A 24,639-nucleotide genomic window follows, 5' to 3' on the forward strand; every position below is an offset into this window, starting at 1 on the left:
TGACTACCATTATGCCTGAATGTTTTAATTCAACTAAACTAGCATATGCAGATATTAGAATTTTCTGGATATTGGAATTTACCATTTTAAGCATGAATCACTACTTTTTTTTTTTTTTTACAAAAAGGAGCGGGGAGTATTTTGATAAAATTCTATTTAAGAAAAATTATACAGGGCTGGGGAGATGGCTCAGTAGTTAAGAGCACTGGCTGCTCTTGCAGAGGACCTGGGTTTGGTTCCCAGCACCCACACAGCAACTAACAACTATCCCTAACTCCAGTTTCAGGGGATCCAACGCCCTCTTCTGGCCTTCATAGCCATTGCACAACACAGATGCACTTATGTACATGTGGGCAAAACACTCAGACACATAAAATAAAAATAAGCAAATAAGAATTATGCTGTTTATTTTGATCTTTTGCTTAGAGGCCTATTTCAGTTTTACTTTCATCTTACATGAGTAGGAATGTGCGTTTAGTCAGTTTTCTTTTCAAAGATACTGTTTGGTCTTAAGTATTAAGATTTTGCTTTTAAACATTTATATAAAAATGAGAAAATTATCCTTTAAATTTTGCCTCAAAATACTATCAGTAATTGTGTTTACATGTGACTTTAGCCACTTCAAAACCCTTTTAGGAAATGAGGAAGAAAACAAGTTTAATTAGTAAAGCTTTTGAAGTTAATGCTGGCCTGCATTTGAAGTCAAAGCATGTGAGTTCCGTTGGATTGCATTTCAGGTTTAAGTGCGCTATTGTATGCAGAGTATTAAGCATACAGTTAATAATGGCAAATAGTAGATCTGGTCACTCAGCTGTCAGGTATTCTTTATTGAAATTATTCAGTATTAATAAAAACTTTTCCTCATTTTAAACTTATCAGTAATTTTGCTGTTTACAAGCCCAGGGTATATAATCGGACTATTTTTTCTTATCTCTTGAATTTGTTAAACAAATTGAAAGTATAAAGAAACTTTTTGTAGACTTTCTGTGTTTAATTTTTTATACTTAGTTTCATGTAGGAAATAATAAGTTCTGGTATTTTTGTTGATTTTAGAACTGGGCCAAGGGAAAAGTTATTGGAATAGACTTCGATTTTTGGATACCTGTGAATTTATCATAGAGATCTTTTCCAAATCATTTTTCTGCAAATATTTCTTTGTACCTGCTATTGAGCTGAGCCACGATCCAGTAGCAAATGTGAGGTATGTGCTTGGGAGACTTGAAAGCAACGTGTCTCATATTTCCAGTGTACTAAATGTTTGGGGTTTTTTTCTTAATAAATTGAAAAATTAAGTGAAAAATTATACTTGCTTTCAGATTCTCAGTAGTTGTTTTTAAAGATTGACTTAAATAGTCACACATTTATGAGATGCGGTGTGATAATTTAATACATGGATGTGATATGTATGAAAGCATAGCATTTTCATCTCCTTGAGCCTTTTTCATTTCTGTGTATCCAAAGCCTTCAGATCACTGTCTTCTAGCTCTCTACAAAATGTAGAATGAATTACTGTAAACTCTAGTCACCCTACTGTGCTAAGAAGGCTACAAGACATTCCTCCTATAGTAACTGAACTTCGGTACCTGTCATCTACCTCCTTCCCTCCATCCTTCCTGCTCTCTAATGACCACCATTCTGCTCATCATCTTTCTAGCTTCCACATCTAAGTGGGAAGATGCTGTACTTAGCTTTCTGTGCCTGGCTTATTTCACTCTGTATAATGCCCTCCCGATCCATCCACGTTGCTGCAGAGTGTGTATGCATACTTTCTTTTGGGGGGGGGAGGGGGGAGTCTTTTTGAGACAGGGTCTCCCTGTAGACCCAGCTGGCCTTGAGCTCACAGAGATCTGCCTGCTTCTGCCTCCCGAGTGCTGGGATTAAAGGTGTATGCCACCACACCCAGCATGTATACTGTATTTTCTCTGCCCAGTAATCTGTTGATGGAATCTCAGTTGACTGCATATCCTGGTAATTGTAAATAGCATTGGGAAAAGATCTCATTAACACTCATTACTAGCATCATGGAATACTAGGTAAAAATTATTAATATAAAACATTAATATTTGCTAGAAAGGCATGGTTCCTAGTACCAATAGCTTTATCATCTTATGGGCCCAGGAGTCTTACAGAGATGAATCTGTGCTGTTTTCAGTAGCTTCTGCTGAATATGTAGTTTCTAGATCTGCTCTGGGTGATAACGAACGATGTGTTTGTAGACAAGTAGTTTCTGTTCTTCCTTAGTGAATGTTTAACATTTAAATTCAATGAGTTTAGACACTGTCAAAGTTAGGAAAACCCTATTGGTATTCAGAGAAACCTTCTCAGTGGCTAGAAATGACACACTTTCTCTCTAGAGGACTTAGAGCTCCTTAGTTAGATTAAGTGCCACCGGTGTCTGTGGTGAGCAGTGAATGAGATGGAGGCCACTGCTCCTGTGCAGTACGAGAATCCAGAGGAGGAGCATCTTCACCATCTGGATGCATAGGAAGTAAATGCTGTTGTGTGTACAAGGCTCTCAACTGAAGGTTTTGTGGAGACAGCATGCTGGAAACCCTTGAAATGGGACATTGATGTCTCTAAGTTTGCAAAAAAAAAATATAAAACAATCTGGAGATGTGTGAATGAATGAATGAATGAAGCAGCTGTAAGATGGGCAACCACCTAGCATCCCTCTCTAAAACTAGCACAGCAAAGGGAGAGAACTGGAGTTTAGCAAGGCAGAGTGTTTCATGGAACCCCCTTCTCTCAGACGGCTTTCCTTATCTCTTGGACTCCTTGCAGCTCGGCACTCTGCACCCTCCTGTTTCTTTCTTATCCGCCTTATCTAGACTGGTGCCCTTAGCCTGTTCCTACTTCTCTCACTGCCCTTATTACACTGGTGATCACTTCGTTCCCATGTCTAAACTACCATCTACATGCATTCCTGACTTTATCGCTTGCATGGACAATCACCTGGACACAGGCTCCTTGAGCCAACTACCAACTTAGAATTCCCATTGAATATCTTAATAGGCACTGCAGACTCAATTTGTGCAGAATTCAGTCCTTTATCTGCATCTCTTCCTTCTGCTGTGTTCTGTGTCTCACTAAGCGGTTGGTTCATCTTCCTACTTGGCCAGGCCCAGACCTAACCCCCTTTCTCTCCATCTTCCCATCTTCAGACCCTAAGTACATCCTACTGCTCACTACAGACATGCAGAGTCCAGGCTCTTCTCAGCACTTCTGCTAAGTGCCATCAATTCTTGCTTGGGGTCTTGAGTATTCCTTCCCTCCTCTCCTTGACCACCTAGAGTCTAATCTCAAGACAGTAGTCAGATGATACTTATAAACGTTAAGTTGGATCACTTCACTTCTCTGCCGACACCCTCCAGTGCTTCTCAGTGCACTGGAAGTAGTGGCCAGGCTCCGTACAGTGGCCCGCAGGCCCTGCACAAGCTGCCTCTTGTCACCACCCAGGTCTCCTGCTAATCTCATCTTCACTATGCTCTGCCTCAAAGCCAGTGTGCTAATGTGAATGCATTTGCTCTCTTGAGCTGAACTAGTCAAACTCCCTGTCTGCTTGCAGCATTCTTTTTCAGACACTTGTGTGGCTTGCTCCCTGTTCTTCCAGGCCTTTCCTTGAATATCATGTTCTCCATGAAAGCTCTGCTGACCTCTCTGACCTCCCCTGCAGACTGTCCCCGCCACCCCCACTCCGGGCCTTCTCTTCTTTTGTCCTTCGTTTCTCTTCACTGCGCTCGCTGCTGCCTGGCAGACATTTTCTTTTTTGGCTCATTTGCACTTTCCTGCCCTACACTAGAATGTAAGCCCCTTAAGAACAGAATTTTCTGGGTTGGATTCATTTTGTGTCTCGATATCCAGGATCGTGAATGCTTGGCACACAGTAGGCACTCCACAAATATTTGTTGCATGGGCAAATGGACTGTGGTCAGCCTGAAACTAACCGCTTCACTTTCACCTTACTATTGTTCTTAGTTACTAAACTCACTCTAACTCTAGAATGAAACTGTGCTACCTGTTGCCCAAAGTGAAATCAGCTCTGAAGATTCCTGCAGATATGCATCTCCTTCAGCAGCTAGAGATGTGTGTGAGGAAACTCCTGTGTCAAGAGAAAGATAAAGATGTTCTGGCTATTGTGAAAAAAGTAAGTGCCCCCTGCTGAGATGTGTGAGTCCTGCAGTGTGGCATGCCAGGAGATTGGTAGCGTAGTAACTGAGAGTCTTGTGACTTTTCAGGAGTGGTACAAATTGGTAAACAATAGGGCTGGCGTGTGTTCCCCCTGGGTGTGACAAGTCCTTTCCAGGGCACTTCTAAAGAGTGTTCAGTTTTTATTCCTAGCAGTATGAGTTTCATTGACCCTGGTTTACTTTTACCTTTAAGTGAAAGATTGCGATTACATTTAAGCGATTGCAATCCAATAAAACTATCTGTTACTAGAGGACTGTAATGCTGAGGGGTCTGTGGGAGGTACTGAAGGGTTTTAAGCTAACCGACAGTTTACTCCATATGCATTTATCTAAGAGACTTTAACACTCCAAAAATGCTATCTGTTTCTGGAAATTCAGAAAAGATTAGCACTGGAATTAGAAATTAGTTAAATTATATGCATTTAGTACATAGAATGTGTCTCTAAACTAACTCTTCTTGAGGTTAACTTTTCTATAAATTTCAATGGATACTGGCACCAATATGGAGAAGCTGTTTTTAGCACAGTGCAGAACTGGGTAGATTGTTAGCATTTTCTACGTAGCCTTCCACATAGTGCGTGTGGACTCTTCTCTTTGAACCCTTCTGGGGAAGGAGTTTCTTTGAGAAATGGTTGATTGATTGACTTAATTACTGTTGAGTAATTCTAAAAACTTCCCTTGCAGACTGTATTAGAGTTAGACAGAATGGAAATGTCCATGGATGCGGTGAGTACTTGCTACCTTCCAGTAAGGAGTCTTACAAATTGAGTGGACGTCACTAATGATTGACAATGCCATTTTAACAGTTTCAGAAAAAAATTTATGAACAAGATTTATTGGATCAAGAGAAAGAGAGAGAAGAGCTGCTTTTCTTGGAAATGGTACGTTGTCTCCATCCATCCAGGCTCCTTTCTGGGCATCATCACTAGCTGGGCCTCCTTAGTGTACTTAAAATGTTTCGATTTTACATTGTGTTTTCTTCCTAAATAAGAAAAGTCTTGATTTTCTGAAGTTTTTTCCAGAAGAAAAATTATAGTTGAGAGCTTTAAGGAAAATGACTTATTGACTTTATTGAAGTAAGAATAACAGATAACTAGACTGCACATCTTTCAAGAGTATGGTTTGAGTTTTGACATGTGAACATATTCAGGAAACCATCACTACAGTGAGATTACCAAACATTTCCATTTGTCCAGAAGTTCCCGCTGGCTCTTGGTGATCCCTGCCTTCTCCCCATCCTTAACACCTGCTGAGCTCGTTTCTGCCACTGGAGTCGTCGTATTTTCTAGAACTTACTCACTTTGGCCCTAAGTGGTCTGTTTTCATAAGGCTTCTTTTCCTCATACGCACTAATGTTGTATGTATCAACAGGTGTATTTTACTGTATTTTGGGAGTAAAGCTTTATATTATGAATAGACCACAATTTGCTTATTTAGTCACATCTTAATAGAGATTTGGGGTTGTTTCTAGTTTGGGATATTATAAATAAAGCCATTTTGAACATTAGTGAAAAAGTCTTTGGGTAGACATGTGTTTGTTTTTCTTAGGTAAACTCTAGAAATAGAATGGCTAGGTCTGTGGCTGTACTATTTTGCATTTCATGGCTGTGGTGGAACTTAGTTATCCCTGTCCCCCTTTTAGAAATAAAACCTGAGGTCCAAGGACCCCATCAATCCTGCACAAAGAACATGCAGACACAGAAAAAGCAGCTTTTACTTTTGCACAGGGGTTTGTTGCGTGGTCATTCAGATGGAGCAAGCACACCTGGCCTGGAACTTTGATAGATTTTTTATCCCTAATATAAGAGTACTGTGTCTTTTTCCCATTGGCTGGGGTTTGACCCCATAGCCTTTCCTGGTTGGCTAGTTTCAAAGAGTAAGAGCAAAAGAAGGTGCAAGAGAGTTGAGCAAAGAGGGGGAAGGGCTCCACCACCCCAGGCCATCATCTTGAAAATGCAGCAGGGTGAGAGTGTGTGTGTGTGTGTGTGTGTGTGTGTGGGGAGAGGGGATTAAAAGATTAGAATTTCTTGTCATAAACCAAAAGTTTTACAGAGTTTGAAAGAAAACACTAATACTTAATGTTTCTTACACTCTGTAATGTTTGACATGGCTTAGAATTTTAATTAATGACGTACTAGTGAGCATGACATGGAATCCCATCGGGGTTTTCGTTTGCACGTCCTTGATGCCAAAAGGTGTTGGGCACTTTTTGTTTGTCCATTGGCCATATTCTCTCTCTCTCTCTCTCTCTTTCTATGCCTATTCTTTTGGAGATAGGGTCTCTCTGTAGCCCCAGCTGTCCTGAAACTCCCTACGTAGAGCAGACTAGACTTGACCTCACAGAGATCCACGCCTCTGCTTTCAGAGTGCTGGGACTAAAGGCGTGCGCACCACGCCTAGCCGTGCTTTCACTTCTGATGAAATCTGTTTTGAGAACTTTAAGTGGGTTGTTCATATTGCTGAGATGTAAGAGATATTTTATATGCTCCAAATAATGTCTCTTTTGTCACATGCTCATAATATGAATATTTTCTTGAACCTTTTGTGGCTTCTCTTTTAAGTCTTTAAAACATTTTTAATATTGATGAAGTCTACTTATTGTTACTTTGCAAATATTTATTTTATTTTAAATTATATGTGCATAAGAATATGTGCAGGTGCCTATGGAGTCTAGAAGAGGGTGTTGGAGTCTCTGGAGCTGGAATTGCAGGTGGCTGTGAGCCACCCGATGGTCTGGGAACCAAACTTGAGTCCTCTACAAGAGCAGCAAATGCTCTTTACTGTTGAACCATCACTCAAACCCAAAGTCTAACTTATTAAGCTCTTCTCTTATAATTGTTTATTCTGAATATCCTTTGTCTATTCTAAGTCATACTTTTCTCATCCTTATAGAAATTTTGGTTTTGAGTTTTACCTCTAAATCTGTGATCTATTTTAAGTTAATTTTTATATATGTTTATTCCAGCTGAATACCCAGCTATTTTAATCCACTTATCAAAAAACTTTTTCTTCTCTACTGAATTGCTTTACCACCTTTGAAGAATATCAGTCATCTACATATATATCCTGACTCCCTCTTCTGTCCTATTGATTTATATGTTTGTCTCTTAGGCAATACCAACTTGCTTTGATTACTATCAGTGTGTGTAATACTTTTGTAATCAGGTAGGGTACATTTTTCATTTTAAATAATGCATTGGCCAGTCTAGGGCCTCTTTGCATTTCGACATAGGGTTAATGCAAATTTATCAATTTGTATCAAAAGGTTGTTGGAGTTTTAGTTAGGATTGTGTTAACTAGAATTAATCTATGGACTGGGGATATAGCTCAGTGGTAGAGTGTTTCCCCAACATCACCACCACAGTAAGAAGAAGAAACAGATAAAAATATCAAAGCAAGCATGGAAACGAAGAAAACTTTGAAAGATTTTTATTAACTTCTTATTTAGCATACAGAATAATGGTTTTCATGACAATATTTTGTACATATATTCATTTCCCTGTCAGATAAATTGGTGGGGCCCACAAGTAGACAGGGTACAGCGGAGTGGGGAAGCTCTGCTCTGGGTCTCAGATGTTCGCTGGTAACATTTGTCACTTTTAGATTGGTGGAAGCCAGTGATATGTTTTAAAAATACATTTCTTTTAAAAAATATTTCTAATTGTGTGTGTGTGTGTGTGTGTGTGTGTGTGTGTGTGTGTGCATGAGTGTAGCTTCCTGAGAGGCCAGAACAAGGAAGGAGTCAGATCCTATGGAGCTGGAGTTACAGGCAGTTTGAAGTCACTCAATGTGGGTGCTGAGAACTGAGCATGAGTCTTCTACAAGAGTAGTACTCACTTCTAACCACTGAGCCATCTCTCCAGCTTCCAAGATATATTTCACATATTTTTGCCTTGATAGTTAAAAGGACATTAGGTCAAATGCAGAGATGAGCATGCCCAAGCCAATTTGGCTGTGGACCCGCAGCATTCTAGCTTTCACAACCTTGTAGATCTGTCAGCCTCGCAGAATCTTCGACTTAGATGCACCTTTTTTTGAAAACTTCAGTTTACAGCCCACTTTCTTTCTATATACCACACTTCAATAAACTCTTCTAAATATATTCAGTAGACTTTCCCCTTTTCTCTTAGTCTTTTAAAAGAAGAATGTAATTTTGCCATTTGCCAAATAAGAGCTAAAATAGCCAACAGTAACAATTGGTATGCTGATGAGGAGCAGACACCTGCTAGAAGATAAGGGCTCATTGAGCAATGATGGCAAACTCCCAAGGTTAAAAGACTACAAACTGAAAGAGGCATGAATTCTTTAATGCAAATCCCAAAGGGAAACCCTCATTGTAAAAAGACATTTTTGTGACTTATGTTTGTTATGTCTAAAGCTTAGAGTCATTTTTCTTCAGCACACCTTCCTAAGCTGTGCTTTTAACATGAAGATCTGTTTTCATAACAGGAGCACTTGGAGAAGGAGAAGCATCAGAATGACGGGAGGCCTTCCAGTGATAAAATGTTTGATAAGAAACGTAAGTGCTTTTCCTGCAACTGCCACTCAGTTACAGAATTAATGTTGTGTAACTGGGGAAATGGGGAGGGGGCGCTCTTGGGGTTCTTGGTCTTGTTAATAAAAGAACTTAAGAATAGACTCAAAAGGAAGCTTGAGGCCAGTCTTATTAGTGGTTAAAAGAAAAATCCCAGGGCAGGCAAGCTGTGAATCTTCCTAGCTGCCTGGAGGGAGAAGCTGGAGAAGAGAAAGAAAAAGCTGCCAGGTAGGAGGTCAACCCACACCAGGCACAGGAAGACACCCTGCAGCTGGGGGTGGGCTTTAGAGAAGAGGGAAGTCCAAGTGTTAGGAAAGCATGCACAGAAAAGAGAGAGACAGAAAGGAAAAGTTACGCTTTTCCTAAGAATTCAGAAAAGCTGGCAGACTTCTGAAGCTGCATGGCTGTGGCCCAGTGAGGCACAGATGTAGGAATTCTGGGAAGGAAGAGTACTTCATCTCATTTTGGAATAACTATTCCTCCCATTCCTAAGCATGGGGATTTCACCTTCTCAGTGGTAGGTGACCACTTGGCCAGGCAATTGACCAGACCAACTGGATTATCTCTTAAGACAATGGCATGTCTCCACCAGGAGGAGGATTCCATTCTTTTGACCAGAAGAAAATAACTTTCCCTTAGTGGGCTACTGTAACATTTGCATCCTAGTATTCACAAAGACCATGTGAGCTTTAGTTTGGTAGGGAAAATTCTTTACTTTCTTGCATTTTTTACGAGAATTGTTTTTGGAAACCGGCTGTTTAATGTGGTACAGGTGTTAGAATACATGAAAAAATGTGCAACATCATTGCGAGGTTCAGAGCCTCCAGGAGGAAAGCTAGTGTTGCATGTCAGCTGTGAGACTGTCGAGCTGATCTTCAGTAGCACAGACTGAAGCGTGGAAATATATAAAGTAAGAATATTTGGAAAACAGTGCTGATTAGAGATAGTGATTCATATAGCACTCAGATGAAATTGCATACTTTAAAACAGAGTCTATTTTAGGCAGGGATTCTAAGACACCAACACAGAGCTTACCCAAGAACATCTCCATTTCTGTTCCTGGACCCTCTTCTAGCACCCCATCAACAAGTAAGAAGTGATTTCATTTTATCTTTCTCATAAATGCTTTTTCTTTTCAGAAAAATTACAGGGATAATCAGTCTGTTAGATAGAGCTTTTGAGAGCATGTGTTTTTTAATAGTGAAAAGTGAGCGAAAGAGATTTAACCCTTGTGGCCACACTGGGAAGAAGGACAAAGAGACCCCATTCCCTCCACCCCCTACGAGGAGTTCATCTTCAGGGTCCTGAAGGTTAGGGTCTAAGTAGAGTTACTCCTATCTGAGCAGTCCAGGTCATGGTGTGGTCCCGCCCACCACTTAGTCATTCTTGCTTCCTCAGTAAGATGGTCTGAGGAAATCTCTCCAGAAGAAAAGCTCCTGCTCTGGTTCACCCAGGCTTGGGGTTCAGTCTTCTCCCAGTTTGAGAGTCCTGGGGCAATTCTGCTTTCTTGAGGTCCATTGTTTCAACATTCAGTTGCCCAGAGTGAGGGACACAAGTATCTCTTTAGAATATGCTCATCCCTGACAGCCATTCATTTCAAAGCCTCCTCACTTAGAAAACGTCCTTAGCCTTTTCTAGTTAGTTTCTGTTAGCTCTTAATGGGTGGTTTGGGTAAGAGCTACACAAGTCAGCTCAGAGTGAAAGCTTGATCCATCTGGGTTTTCCTGGAAATGGTGGAGTCTGGGGAGGACTTGGGAATTGGAACAGTTAAGGATGAACAATTGTATTTTCCTTCTTTCTGCTTATTACCCTAGGCAAAGAAATCAAGAAATCCAAATTGATTCGAAGCCAGTCTTTCAATAATCAAGGTTTTCATGCAAAATATGGCAACTTAGACAAGTGTGCTAGGTATGGGCTGTCAGCTGTTTGTACTCGTTATTTTGTGGTCACCATATTTACTTATATGAAATATGTACTTCATTGTAATCAGAATTTATTTTGCTTTATATGGATCAATAATTTGACTTTTTTTGGGGGGGTCTTTTTGAGATAGGGTCTCCCTGTAGCCCCAGCTGGCCTTGAACTCACAGAGATTCCCCTGCCTCTGCCTCCCTCCCAAGTGCTGGGATTAAGACAATTTTTTTTGTAAGGGCTATTAAACTAAAAGGAGAACCCTACTGTTTGTATAATAATAGGTATCTTCAATTGTAGGAAGAATGTTACCATGGCATTATATAAGAATATCATAGAATCCACCCATAATTCATGAGGAAGGTGATATATCTTGTATGTGCTCCTTAACTTCCAAATGGATGAGCACACCCCATTGCTAACAGTCTTGGACATGGATGTGCATGTATGTTTCTGCCTACAAAGAAGCTGCCAGCATGGTCACACATGTAACCACCTTAGCGGTTACAGCAGAGTTCTGATAGTGGATGCATGTCTGCTTTCCTTTCATAACCCAAGTATCAGAATTATAACCAGTTAAGATTAGGAGACAAGCAGCATAAATTAAACCGCCATGATTTGTTATGTATAGCATTTGACAGCTGTATGTTATTGGATGAGCAAAGTAGTTTTAAGAAAACATGAAGTTGCCTGCACAAGATCAAGGTAGTCAGCATGGAGGGAGAGAGGTCTGCGAGCCCCACCCTTAACCGAGATACTGGTGACAGCTGGTGGCTTCTGGAGAAGGCAGGGTCAGTCTTCTTTAAGGGTGCAGCCCTTGGTAGGTCAACCATGTTCCAGTGGATGGCCCTGCACTCATGAGTGTATGGACAGCACAAATTGGAGTTGGTGAGCTATTGAAAAAAGAAAAAAAGAGGACACTAAGTTGAGAAGGGCAGGAAGGTAGGGATGGACCTGGAAGGAGTCGGGGGGCGAATATTATCAAAATATGCTATATGAAAGTCTCAAGAAATCAATAAAATAATCTATAAAAAGAAAACATGAATGCCTTTAAATGTGTTCCTTATCTCAGGGTAAAGAACATGTTAAAGAAAAGCATTTTCTGTTATTAGTTGTAACTTATTCCAGATTTTCAGCTGTAGTTTTGGGCATCAGTAGGTCCATGCAAAGTTCCTAGCCACCAGAGTGTTCTCAGGATGGAAAAAAGTACTTGCAGCTAGAGATGAGCTAGTCCCAGAGGGCTCTCTCCAGCCACCCGGCCTGGCGGACCAGCAAAGGGAAACTAGTTCTGATGAAGCAAAGTTGGAGGAAATGCTGTTTAAGTTCTAGAAAAAGTCTGTACTTTGAAGCACGGAATGCATAAAAAAATTGAGAAATAAGTGCAGCAGTCATGTTTTATAGGACCTAGTTGAAAGCATGTACTAAAAGAGATGAAAACAGCCCAGGTATTAGGTAACTGAGACTGAAAGTCTGGTCCTGTGTTTTGACAAAGTGCATTGTTTTCTAGTAAAAGCTCCCTACCAGGACACACACCTGTCTCAGGGCTGCTGAGGACTGCTGTGCTCTCACTTACAGGTAAGTAGCAGCCTATGTTCTTCCCCAAGTGGCTACTTTTACTGAAATACTATTTCCTTTAAATGACTTACTCCTTTAATTCTAGATATGCTGTTTTTCCTAAATGTAGATCTTCATCAGATCCTTAAGAAATTAAAATTTTCCTGTTGGGGCTGGAGAGATAGTGCAGCAGTTAAGAACACTGACTGTTTTTTGCAGAAGACCCAGGTTCGAATCCCAGCACCCACAAGGCAGCAGCTAACAACTGTCCGTAACTCCAGTTCCAGGGGATCCAGCAGCCTCTTCTGACCTCCGCAGGCATTGCACGACATGGGTGCACTTACCTACATGCAGGCAATACATGCATACACATAAAATGAAAATAATAAATAAAATATATATTTTTTTAAACTGCTAAAATTCCTGTTGCTGGGGAAACCGAGGTTCTGTTTTGGGCTTCTTAGTCTTGCTAATAAAAGAATTTAGAAACAGATTTGAAATGAAGCTGAAGCACAGTTTGATTGGAGTTTAAGAGAAAAACAACAGGGTAGGCAAGCTGTGAATCTTCACAGTGACTGGACTTGGAAAAAGCCACATCCTTTCAGTTAAGCCAGCATGGAGGTCAGTCACATAGCAGACAAGCAGCCATATGGGGAGGGGAGCTTCAGAGAAAGAGTAAGGGTGCCCAAAGTACTAGAGAAAGCACACTTCCAGCCAGCACCCAGAAAAAGAGAAGAGAACCAAAAAGGAAAGTTATGCCAGTAGTAGGAGGGGCTTCTGGGAAGGACTAGACCTAATTAATCCCTTATCTCTTATCATGGCTTAAGGTGAACCTGGCTTCCTGAGGGGTGGGGTCCTAGGCCAGGTGACAAGTGGTGTCTGTCCAGTTTCTCAGCCCTGCAGTTGTAGTATGGACTCAGCCGCAGGCACTGCACAGCGAATCTCACATCTCTAAATAGGCGTTTGCTTCAAAATGTACAGTTTGCTGAATGTGGTGTTTCTAGTAGAAGACAGAACTATGCTATGAACAAGCTGGGATATGCTACTAAAAAATTACTTGTGGCTTTTATATTTCTTTCTAACTTTGTGTTTTAGAAATATTAGTTGAAGTTGTGATACTGATTATTTTTAATGTAAGTAATTGTGACCCTTAATTTCAGAGGGTCTAAAATTTTAAGACCCTCTGAAATTTTAAGTGACATTTTTTTCCTTAGGTTTTCTTTTGAGAATTCTATCTTCCCCTCTTACCATGTTCTTTTTAGTCTCATGAAAACTATGTATACTCACTGAATATTATGCAAAGTGTTTTCATTTCCTAGAGCTGAAACTTTTTTCTAAAATAAAAGCATTGGTGTGCACACATAGTACTGAGTAGAACTCTACAGGTGGGATTCTATTATCATAATTATCACAAGACACCTGACGAGCTTTGATAACGAAGGTCTTTGATGATGTCACCAGCACTTCTGGGGGTGCTCTTGATGGTGGGGAGGCTGTGATGGGGAGGGGAACCCAGGAAATGCCTGTCTTTTCCTCATCTGTGGTAGGAGCTTATAGCTCCTAAAATGTAGTCTAGTTTTAAAAAACAAACTAAACCCATGGGGTACTCGTATTAACAACCCTCACAAACCTGAACCTCAATTCTTATCTCACATTGTATAGAAATTATTAATTCACCAGACGTGGTGGTGCATGCCTTTAATCCAGTACTCGGGGCAGAGACAGGTTCAATCTCTGTCAGCCTGGTCTACATAGGGAGTTCCAGGCCAGCTGGGGCTAAAGGGAGACCCTGTCTCAAAAAGACAAACAACAACGACAAAATCATTCAAAACGTAAATTTAAGCATAAAAGGCAAAATTACAAAATTTTTGAAGAAGAGATAGAAGTCTTTGTAATTTGGGAAGAGATATTTATTGTAACCATAGTAGAAAAGTAATAACATATTAGACTTCATCAGAATTTAAAACTTCTGGGCTTGGATTGGGTCAAAGAGAAGACAAGTCAAGGCACAGATCAGGAGAAAGTATTCATAATGTAACACCCTCAAAAGGACCTACATCCAGAGTGTCAAAGAAGTCTAAGACTAGGACTGAAGCTCAGGGTGGACAACAGGTTTACACATGAATTTCAAAAGAAGATGAATAGAAGTCACGGCAGAAATGCCCACCACCACTCATCATTGGGGGCGTGCACATTAATAGCAACAGAAGTCTGGGCGTAGTAGCACACCTTGTGTTCCCTGTACCTGGGAGCTGGAGGCAAGAGGATCAGGAGTTCAGCTCATCCTTAGTCACAAAGCAAATTTGATGTCAAGCCAGGGCCATGTGAGACCCCGTCTTGGAACAAAACCAAACACCAGCAGTGAGGAAATAAACCATACCCCATGACTCTCACTAACATGTCTGGAATGACTCACAGTGTCAAGTGCAAGGACGAGGGTCACTGCCCACTTCCCATACGTACTGTGGTCAGAAATGAGAGGGAAAGGTAGGGAGCGAGAAAAAAGCTGGACGTACTTTGGCAGTGTCTTCTGCAGTTAAATATACCCTTATTAAATAATCTAGCACACCTACTCCTGGGCATTGACTGAAGAAATTAAAACCTATTCACATACAGATTTATACACAAATGTTCATGCAGTTTTGTTTATAATAGTCAAGAACTGAGAGAATCCAAATGTCCATCAGTGAACATCACGGACGAAGTTTAGCATATTCATACCATACCAGTTAGGAATGAAAAAAGAGATACTCGGTTATATCTAATATGGATGAATTTTAAATATGCTGATCACATGAAAAAGTTGAGACAGTATATTCTGTATGGTTGTTTTTGCATGACGTTGTAGAAAATACAAGTCAATCTTTAGTAACCAGCAAATCAGTGGTTTGAAGAGGGAGAGGTGAGAGGAGGAGGAGGGATTGTGATGGGCCCCAAGGGGACATTGGCAATGGCGAGTGAGTGTTTTCACAGGGCCTCATGGGAATGGACATGTCAGACCTTCAGTTAGTACACTAGGTTGTGTATGAGTTCTGCCTTCATAAAGCAGATTTGGAAAAGCCAGGCAGCTTCACCAGCCTTCTGTTGAAGCCTTCTCCATGTATTCAGCGTGTATTCAGCGTGTCTGCCTCTGTGTGCTGCTTTTCAGATGACTCTTTCTGGACTCGCAATGCCAGTAGTAACAGTGTGCCCGGTTCCTTTTCTCCTAACCCTCCCTTACCGAGTACCTCCCGTGGGACAGGCACCACAGCGGATTCAAAGGGTAGTGGAAGTAAAGACGCACAGCCTCGGAAGGCTACCTTGTAAGTACCAAGCCATCCTCAGCTGAGTGTTGTCCCACTCCTCGCTCAGTGATCCTTTCTTCTTACCTACACTCATTCCTGAGAGCAGAGTCTGTCTGTAATGAGGGAAGATTGCAAGATAAAGGGGGTTTTATCGTGGGAGCCTTTGTTGTGATAATGTGTGGGAAATGATTTATATTAATATATGACAAAGACATTGTCACCTTAGGGCATTAACAAAAAGTATCTGAATGGCTTCCACTAATACCCGAGAGCTTTTGTTTTCCTTTGTAAAATGTTTTGTTCAGAAATTATTATCTCTAAGAAGATGCTAGGTATAGTTGCATCCCTTTAAATACCTAGCTACAGTATCCAACCTCTTGGTACTCAGAAAGATGGTTGATACCACTTCAAAACACTACAACAGTACAGAACCCAGAGGTCTGGGCTTAGGAAATGGAACACATTTGTAGACTATACTTGTACTTTAAAGTTGAGTCATAAATGGCCTCTTACCATGGTTCCTTTTTTTTAATGTGCTATTTGCATTTTGCTTGAATTGTTGAAACCTTTGTTTCTTTTATTGGAACATTTAAAAAATATATGTGCATGTATATATAAGAGTTTTACCTGCATGTATGTAAGTGACCCTGTGTTGTACAATGCCCATGGAGGCCAGAAGAGGACGTCAGATCCCCTGGAACTGGAGTTATGGTTGTTAGCCACCATGTGGGCACTGGGAACTGAATCTGGGTCCTCTGCAAGAGCAGCCAGTGCTCTTAGCTTCTAAGCCATTTCTACAGCCCCTCAACTTTGTTTCTTTTAAACATTTAAGAGAATGGTACCCTGATAATCATCACGAGACTATTCCAAGGTGCAAATGATTCAGTCAGAATGCCCAAACAGCAGTGGGGTTTCTCTTTCATATAGAGCACCAGTTCTAACTAGAGCAGGATTCAGATTTCCTTTGAATTCATAGATCTCTCTCTTCTCTCTCTCTCTCTCCCCCTCTCTCCCTCTCCCTCTCTCTCTCCCTCTCCCCCCCCCTCTCCCTCTCCCTCTCTCCCTCTCCCTCTCCCTCTCCCCCCCCCACTTCCTTTGGTTTGTTCCTGAGACAGGGCTCACTGTGTAGCCTAGGGTGTCCTGAGTTTGAGAGTGTTCTGCCTATATCTTTGAATAAAATCTTCACCTGCTTTTTTTTCTGCATAAACTCTGCTGGAGTTCCTTATAGGAGCTGAGTATGTTACAATTCATTTTAATTGGCTATTGAGTCTGCACAAATAGAGATGTCTATACCTCATTTCATTCAGAATTTTAAAAAATGAAGGTATTGAATGGAGCTAAAAAGAGAATGGGATTAAATACTATAAAAATAAGAATAGGAAAAGGCTATTCCAATATTGCAATATAGTGTTGTTAATTTGAAGGGTGCCCTTTCTATAGAAAACACTCTTCCCTTGTACAGTTACTGTGCTAGTGATAGTGAGCACACTCCCAAAGCTCCATTTAGAAACCTTAGGAACAGAGATTGCACAGGGCGGTGCTCTCCAGAGCTCTGGGCTGGAAGCCATGTGCCCAGCTCAGGTAGCAGCAAAGTAGCTGTGTGTGGTTCAGCCTGGCCCTCAGCCTCTCTGCGCCTATCTGTCAAATGGGAGGCACACAGCTTATCTCCTAAGGGGCATTTCAGTGCCCCATCCTGATGTCTTTCCCCTCTATCACCCTAGACGCTATTCCTCGCAGAGGCCAACCCAAAGGTCTCCTGAGGACCACAGTGGCATCATTGTAAGCAGTGTCTTCTTAGCTGACTTTTCCAGATAACAGAGCATTTTTTTCAATATTCCGTGCCAGCCTTCTTTATTTCCAATACTTTGCTGAGTGTATTTTCCTTTTCATAGACTGAATTTCCTGTTTTCTTATACAACCGATGGTTACCAAAATGAAACTAGAGTGAAGGCCAGTGACATCAGCTTTGTTCCTTCTTTCTCAAGCATTCTTGAGAAGGGTTGCTAGCACCCGCAGTTGCATCCTCACACATGCCTGGCAGTGAAGGACTCGCAGGAGTGTGTGCTGCTCCCTGGCTGGATGGGTGGCAGGTGACGGCCTTGGTCTTTCTGTCTGTGTGGAATATTATCCACAGTTTAGAGCTGCGCCACATCCAAATGGAAAAGTCTTCATTATGAAAATAAGCTTCCGAAGTGATGGCAGAAATGGTTATCTCAGTTTTCACTTCTCACAACAATCTGTGCAGTGTATTTTCCTGCTCTACCAAATGGCACATCTGCTATTTATAATGAATAATGTCTTAGAGGAGGTGCAGGTGCACATTAGCGCATGTCTTCTAAGGTTGAGTTGCTCTATCTATGCCTATGTAATTCCATCATGGTCATATAAAACGGAAAAAGTAGGAAAGGTTGGATGAATCAAATGCAACACTACCTTAGATGTGCACATGATGTTTTTGGTAATTATAGGTAATTCTGAGTAATCTTTAATGTGTGATTTGTTTTCCCTTTATCAGGATTCTTGTATATTATTTATTTGAAGTAGCTAACTTATGTGTGTTTACTTTTGTAAGCATTATATGGGTAGTTTCTTACGTTTTCTCTTTGGTCCCTTCTTCCTTCCCTGCCCCTTTTCCTCTTCCTTCCTTCTTATCTTCAGAAAATCTAGAAAATCCAACCCCTAAGGCACCTGCGTGGTGAAGGAGCACAGACAGCTGGAGCATCGTGACGGATGGCAGAGCTAAAGCCAGGGCTAGGGCTGTTATAAAGTTCCTTTTTTATGAATGGGAAAGAAACATAATGGCAGCTGATGTTAAACTTAGCGTATTTAGAATTAGATTCCATAGGAGGAATGTTTCATTACACAATGTGGGTTCAGAATTCCAGTGTCACAGTGTCACAATGCAGTGTAGTGAAACCTGGTTTCAGGTGTTTACTGCTGCAAGAGAGTCAAGCCTGCCTTTGTGTAGGAAACCGGCTGTTGAATTATTCTAGAGTTTTAGCATTTAGGAATTCTGTAACAGTCTAAATTAGCTGGCTGGCCCTTGGGTAGTTACTTGGGCAACGACAGGGAAGGGAAGGACGTCACTGCATTTTCTTATAGCTCTCGAAGCCCAGCAGTGTTCAGTGGGTCCTGTGACTCTGGTGACAGTATGCAGGACTGGACATTCCCCAGTTTAGATTTGGCAATGAAAATCCTGCAGATTCCTAGTAAATCTGAGCTACAGATACCTTAAAAATAATACATTGATGATTTCCTTAATTTCCTAGAATTTCTTTTATAAATACTTTGTTTATATTTTAGGTTGCATAAAATGTCTGTCCTTACTTAATTTCAAATGATGAATCTGGTCTGAATCAGCTGTTGTTCCAAGCTATCATGCTTAAGCTCTGTCAGCAGCATTTATTTGTATTAATGCTAACACTTCCATCAAAATTTGCCTGTGGAACATATATAGTCCTTAATTCAACAAATGTCAATTCCCGAGATAGACTGTATGAAGCTTTTGTCAGCTTCTCTATTCCAAAATGCAGTCAGCATATAAATACATTGATATTAGAAAACATTTGTTTTTAAAAAAATATATTGATGTATGATAAAGATGATCTAATTTGTGAATGCATATGTGTGTGGTTACTTTTTATAATGTGAAATGGATAATGAATGTACTTAAAATAAAACATAGGTATAATGGGATACCTGCACTTGTGAAGAAAGTTTTAAATACTTTCCTACAGTCCTTGTTCCATAGAAGACAGTTCATTTTAAATAATGAATATTGTCAACTGTAAATGACTCGGGGCAATTGCTTAATGAGAGGCTTTTTTGTGCCTTTGACTTCCCTTTCCTTTCTCGTGGCCTCATTTGGGCAGTGTTCAGAGATTCGTAACACCCTTCATCAAGGACAGTCAGATCTGAAGTGAAAATCCAGAAGCCACAAGGAATTTGACAGTCCCGCTTCAAGAAACTCAGTTAACAAGTTTATGTCTCCTACTAGCACCGGTAGTGAGGAACTGAGTCTGCTGCAGTCTGGAGAGCTCCTGGTGCGACGTGGGACATCAGAGTTGCATCTGTCCTCAGCACTTTGACTCACAGTCGACACTGACACTGTTACTTTAAATAAAATAGTTTCAATTTAATTGTTAAATAATGAACTTAGTAGTTATGATCTTTTTATATTTCCATTATGTATGTGGGAAAGGAAGATAGGATTTGACAGAGAAAACTCAAGTTTGAGAATATAGAGAAGCCATTTGCCTAGGCATTAAATTCTCAATTAAAACAGTTAACCAAAATTACTTTTGGAAGTATTTTCTTCACAAGCATAAAAAACTTCTAAAATTTTTGACTCTTTGTTCATATTACTCCTCTAGGGACGGGTGTGTGGAAACAATAAAAAGCAAATTGGTGACAGATGGGAATGTTGGCACACATCTTCATTCTCACCTAAGCTGGTCGTCCTGGCAGTCTCCTATAGCTAGGTGCGCTGACAGAGAAAGCCCAGCTCTACATGAGGTCACGGTGACCTTTCTGTGCCTGGATTCAGACCATGGTGTACTCAGACATTGCAGAAGTGAGAAAGGGGCCTGGACGATCTTCATCCCTCTTTTACTATTTTCCCACAATCACACCTCACGGACTGAACACATACATTTAAGAATACCAGTTAGAGCTAGCCCTCAATATCTGTCTCTCTTTCTCGGCCCAGAGTTTTCCAGCCCTCAGTGAATGTTAGTGCCCCTGGAGAGGCGACACGAATGAACCAGTGTCCACATTGCTGAGTAACAGAGTCAGCTTCACACTGCCTCTCCGTATCACCTCCAGTGCACGTTAAACTTGGTTCATAGTAGTAATCAAGATAACTAGTCAATAAAGTAATTTTAGTATGTGTATATATTAGATAGCAGCAGATATAAGTGCAATTAGGCATTTAGTTAACAGCCAACATTTCCAAGATTAGTTAGCTCTGTTTAAGAATCTCTGAATTAGGGGCTGGAAAGATGACTCAATGGTTAAGAGCACTGGCTGCTCTTGCAGAGGACCTGTGTTCAGTTCCCAGCACCCACATGGCGGCTAACAGCCATCTGTACCACTGAACTAAAATAAAGCTCTCAGAGGACTCTATGCCCTCTTCTTGTCTCTACAGGCATTACATGATACAGGTGCACTTACATACATGCAGGCAGAGTCTTCATACACATAAAATTAAATTTAAAAAAAGAATCTCTGACTTGCTCCCAGAGTATGTCTTATTTCTATAACATAGAAAACAGCTACCCACAAATGCTTTGGAGGCATCAGCTATTCTCCTTCAAATATTGGGACAAAGTCCTTGCTTCTGTTTAACAGCAGTGGGTGACTGAGGTGAAGGCCTGCTGCCTGTTTAGCAGGACCTGATCAGATGCTTTAGAGAGAGGGAGAGGAAAGAGACAGGGCCTGGGACTAGACTGAGAGGCATGCCTGGCTCCCCATCTCACTCTGAGCAACCTTGGGCAAGTGTTCTCCTTCCACTGAGATACAAGGTTTGACCTGTTCATAATATGTAGCCAGCACTATAGTCAAGGCCTTCCATACGGAAAGGCCCCTGAAGGTGATTTGTTACTTAGCAGTGAGCAAGACGTGCACTTTGCATTGGCAGAAGGTGAATATAATTGAGACTGCATTCATCTTTATACCGAGGCAGTTATAAAATGTAGTTGTATATTTACATATAAATATATCAAGCCTTATAAAGGGAACAAGTGCACAGAGCTAATGTGCTTGTCATCCATGAAAGTCATGATGTGGCCCTGGCTCTGGCCCCTGTTTGCTTTCTTTCTAAAATGGAAGCATTGAACTGAATGATCTATGGTTACATGCTTCCTCTGCATAGTGACAGATGCTTCAAGGAGCTGAATGGACAACATCGAGCCAGACGCTGTGATCAGGATCGGCTATGGTGAACTTAGTCTGAAAGAAAGAATTCTGTGCTGACTAAAAAATACTTTTTAAAAAACACAAATAATTCTGGGCTAAACTGAAATAAAGCTCTTATTTTACACTAGAGGGAAGTAGAGGGGGAGAAGCATGACTGAGGGAGAATGTTTGCGTCCTCCCCAGAGGATTTGTTCTGTGCTAGCGCCCCTGCTTACTGCTCCCATCCCTGCTTTGGCATGTGGGCAGCACAAAGAGGTAGAGTACTCTACCCAGCCGGCGTTCAGTCAGCACAGGCTCTCAGAAACAAGGGAAAATGCTCGACAGACTGCATAGACATCTCCTTAAAACGTATGTTAGTTTAATTTTTGTGTTAATCAGAGAACAGCCCAAACAGACTGGCTGGATCCAGGGGCCACCTTCCTTCACCGTCCAGTGTCAGTATCCCATGGTGCAGACGCCTCGGGGGCAGCACCTGCCATGGCTAGAGCTTATGCATGCCTGAGTCACAGGGCAGTGGGGTTCACCACCCTGCCCAGAAACAGGAGCATCTTGGAGGTCTCCTCATAGATCATGAAGTGAAATGGCCGGTCCACTTTGAGGACGGGAGGCATGGAGTAAGCAACAATCTCTGACAGCGTCCCTGCCACTGCCTCGGTTCCTTTTTCATCCACCTCAATCACTGATTGCTGCAAGACCTAGAAAAGGAAACGATGTGAAAGACTGTTTGTGTAGCCCCGGGGCGAGGAAATTAACAGACATTCTCTGCAGTGGCTCTGCCCATATGGCCATGCTCCCAGGGATCAATGGTGCAGGGCCTGTCAGTGCAAAGAGACGTGTGAGATTGTATCAGAGGCCATGTCAGAAATCAGTATCAGGAGGCCATGGGAAGTGATGTGGAGTATGTGAAATATGTTCTGGGCTTGGAGCCAGGCGTGGCTGGCAAATTTCTGCATATAGGCATTAATAAATATTTATTGAGCATATGCCTTGTGCTACTAATTCTTGAGCTGAGATGGTGCCCCAGACGGTGCTTCAGCTGTCTGGTGCTACTCTGACACCCTTCTTGGGACAAGCCTGAGCGTCTGTAGAGACTTCCTGGACCCTGGTGGACTGTACTCAGGCCAGGATAACCCTGCTGGGCCCTACTTAAGTGGATGCCATTTTATTTTCTAAAATATTTTTATTTTTATAAGCTTTACTTGCATGCATCTAAGCACACCAATTATGTGCAAACTGTGGAGGCCAGAAGAGGGTGTTGGATGCCCTAGAACTGGAGTTATGGATGGTTGTTAGCTGCCATGTGGGTGCTGGGAACAAAATCTAGGTCCTCTGGAAGAATAGCAAGTACTCCCAACCACCGAGCTACCTCTCTAGCCCTTGGATGCCATTTTAAATCTCTCTCGGAATTGAAAATCACAATTGTATGGGAAAATGTGAACTAAACCTCACAGTCAAGGAAGATGGTAGTGAGAGGTAGCTGGTACTTGGAGGTGTGTGGAGACCTTTTCTCAGTTGTGATGGTGGGGGAGAAAGGGGTTATTACCAGCTTTAATGAACAGTACCAGGAGTGCTAACCAGTTCACTGACTGCACAGAACTGGGAGAACCAGGAGCACTTCCCCTGAGAAGCACTGAGTGGGAGCTACCACAGAAGATCAACTACACCTTGCCCCTGCCAGAAGGAAGTCAAAGGACCAGGTGGGCCCAGGCAGCTCAAAGAACCTTGTAGAGGTAACAGCTCAGCTCAAAATTCAGTAGCACAAAGTATGTGCTTAATATAGCAGACGTTGGACAAACTTGTTCTTAATAGTTTCAGAGACAGTATGACCAAAAAGTGTTAGTTGGAGAACTTACCGACAGTGCATTGAAAAATAATTAGCCACTTGTGGATTGGGCAGCTTTTCAAACAAAGGATGAGTTTCTGTCTCTGGGAGTATCAGAGGGAGAGGTACAGAGAGAAAGAGGGAAAAGGGGAGGACAGGGAGAGGAAGAGCAAGGAGAGAGAGAGCCAGGGGTATTCTGTAAGGCTAATTAGAGGGGGTGGGGTGTCTCCACAAGGATGGGAGATTGGGCCAGATGATGTCTGGGGTGTTTTTTTATACCCTAAACTCATGAGCCCTTTCGACATTCAACATAGGGGATGGTGAATTGTAAGCCAGTCTGTATCTGGGGCAAGTGTCTCCTTGAGCTTTGGGAGAGAAGAGAGAGAGCTCTACTGATGAGAACCTAGTTAAAAAGGTGTTTTGAGTAATGTGGCTTGAGATTCTTGGAACACCCGACTTGGATGCTACTTCAAGTTGTAAGAATTTAAATCTAATTCTCTACCTCAACCAGACATTTAATCACAGTTACGTAGGCTGAAAAGTACTTGTTGGTTTTAGCATCCTTGCATGCTGAGGACTGGGTCCCTACACAGTTCCTGACTTGCCTTGGACACCTGAAGATTTCTTGCTGTGGCTGAGAGTTCGCTGAGGTCAGCCAAGGTCGAGAAGATTCTCCTGACTCCCATCTGTTTGAGCAGCTCATGCATCTCATATTTTTGGTCCAGTTTGAACTTGGGAAAGAAAACTTCCATTTTCCTGTGGTACAAGGACAGATAATGGTGAAATACAGACAAAAGCCACAGCTGGGGAATGCCCACAGGGATGCACCATCTTTCCTACTTTTCCTTCCTCTGAGGTTTGTTTGCGTGATCGTGTCTCCTTAAGTTGACTGTGTATAGCTCTTGTGATTCTTTCACAATGGTCCAGCTCAGAAAAACACGTCTGGCTTATGAAACATCACTGTGTCAGAATCAGTTTCTTTTTAGCAAAGAATGTCAAACTTGGTGTCCATTTCCCTGTGTTTAGAAAACAACCAAACCCTAGCTGTTTCCTCCCTGCAGACCCAGTTCCCAGCCCAGCACCCCCAGACCTCAGTGCTCCCAGGAGAAGCCTAGGAACCTGGGGATGGCCAGGCACAGGGAGCAAAGAAGGCTTTCAACCAACCCTACCATACTGGAGTTCTCTGAGAATATGAGGCTTGGAAAGATGAGTTTTGTGGCTCAGAAATAATAAAGTTTGAAAACTACTAATTGGCACCAAATTAATCTTAATTTCCTTTTTTTTTTTTTTAACTCTGTGAGGTGTGGCTAAAAAATACCAGTTTCAGAGCTGTTGAAAAGAATGATCCGTGCATGCTAAGTGGGCAGCAAAGGCCTCACAAATACAAATTCTCTCTCTCTCTCTCTCTCTCTCTCTCTCTCTCTCTCTCTC

General features: G+C 41.7%; 2 protein-coding genes across 4 annotated transcripts in view; one reads left to right on the forward strand and one right to left on the reverse strand.

Moving 5' to 3' along the window:
* Positions 1–19,765, forward strand: part of Ppp4r4 (protein phosphatase 4 regulatory subunit 4) — a gene marked incomplete in the record, with an annotated part of 101,853 nt that extends 82,088 nt beyond the window's left edge. The window contains 10 exon segments of the mRNA XM_017802741.2: positions 1,054–1,201; positions 4,000–4,144; positions 4,872–4,913; positions 4,994–5,068; positions 8,637–8,706; positions 9,724–9,810; positions 10,536–10,629; positions 12,140–12,207; positions 15,335–15,488; positions 18,129–19,765. Of these exon segments, the coding sequence (XP_017658230.1) occupies positions 1,054–1,201; positions 4,000–4,144; positions 4,872–4,913; positions 4,994–5,068; positions 8,637–8,706; positions 9,724–9,810; positions 10,536–10,629; positions 12,140–12,207; positions 15,335–15,488; positions 18,129–18,153 (908 nt within the window).
* A 1,957-nt stretch (positions 19,766–21,722) lies between these two features.
* Serpina10 (serpin family A member 10) overlaps positions 21,723–24,639 on the reverse strand; it is an 8,738-nt gene continuing 5,821 nt past the window's right edge. For all 3 annotated transcript variants that reach the window (XM_029555067.1, XM_008851210.2, XM_029555068.1), the window contains exons 4-5: positions 23,814–23,964; positions 21,723–22,081 (exon numbers count right to left, since the gene is read on the reverse strand). In XM_029555067.1, the coding sequence (XP_029410927.1) occupies positions 21,890–22,081; positions 23,814–23,964 (343 nt within the window). In that variant the 3' untranslated portion in view covers positions 21,723–21,889. The remainder of the gene's footprint in view (positions 22,082–23,813; positions 23,965–24,639) is intronic.

Source organism: Nannospalax galili, unplaced genomic scaffold, assembly GCF_000622305.1.
Source record: "Nannospalax galili isolate Female #2095 unplaced genomic scaffold, S.galili_v1.0 scaffold86, whole genome shotgun sequence".
In the NCBI taxonomy this organism is placed as follows: Eukaryota; Metazoa; Chordata; class Mammalia; order Rodentia; family Spalacidae; genus Nannospalax; species Nannospalax galili.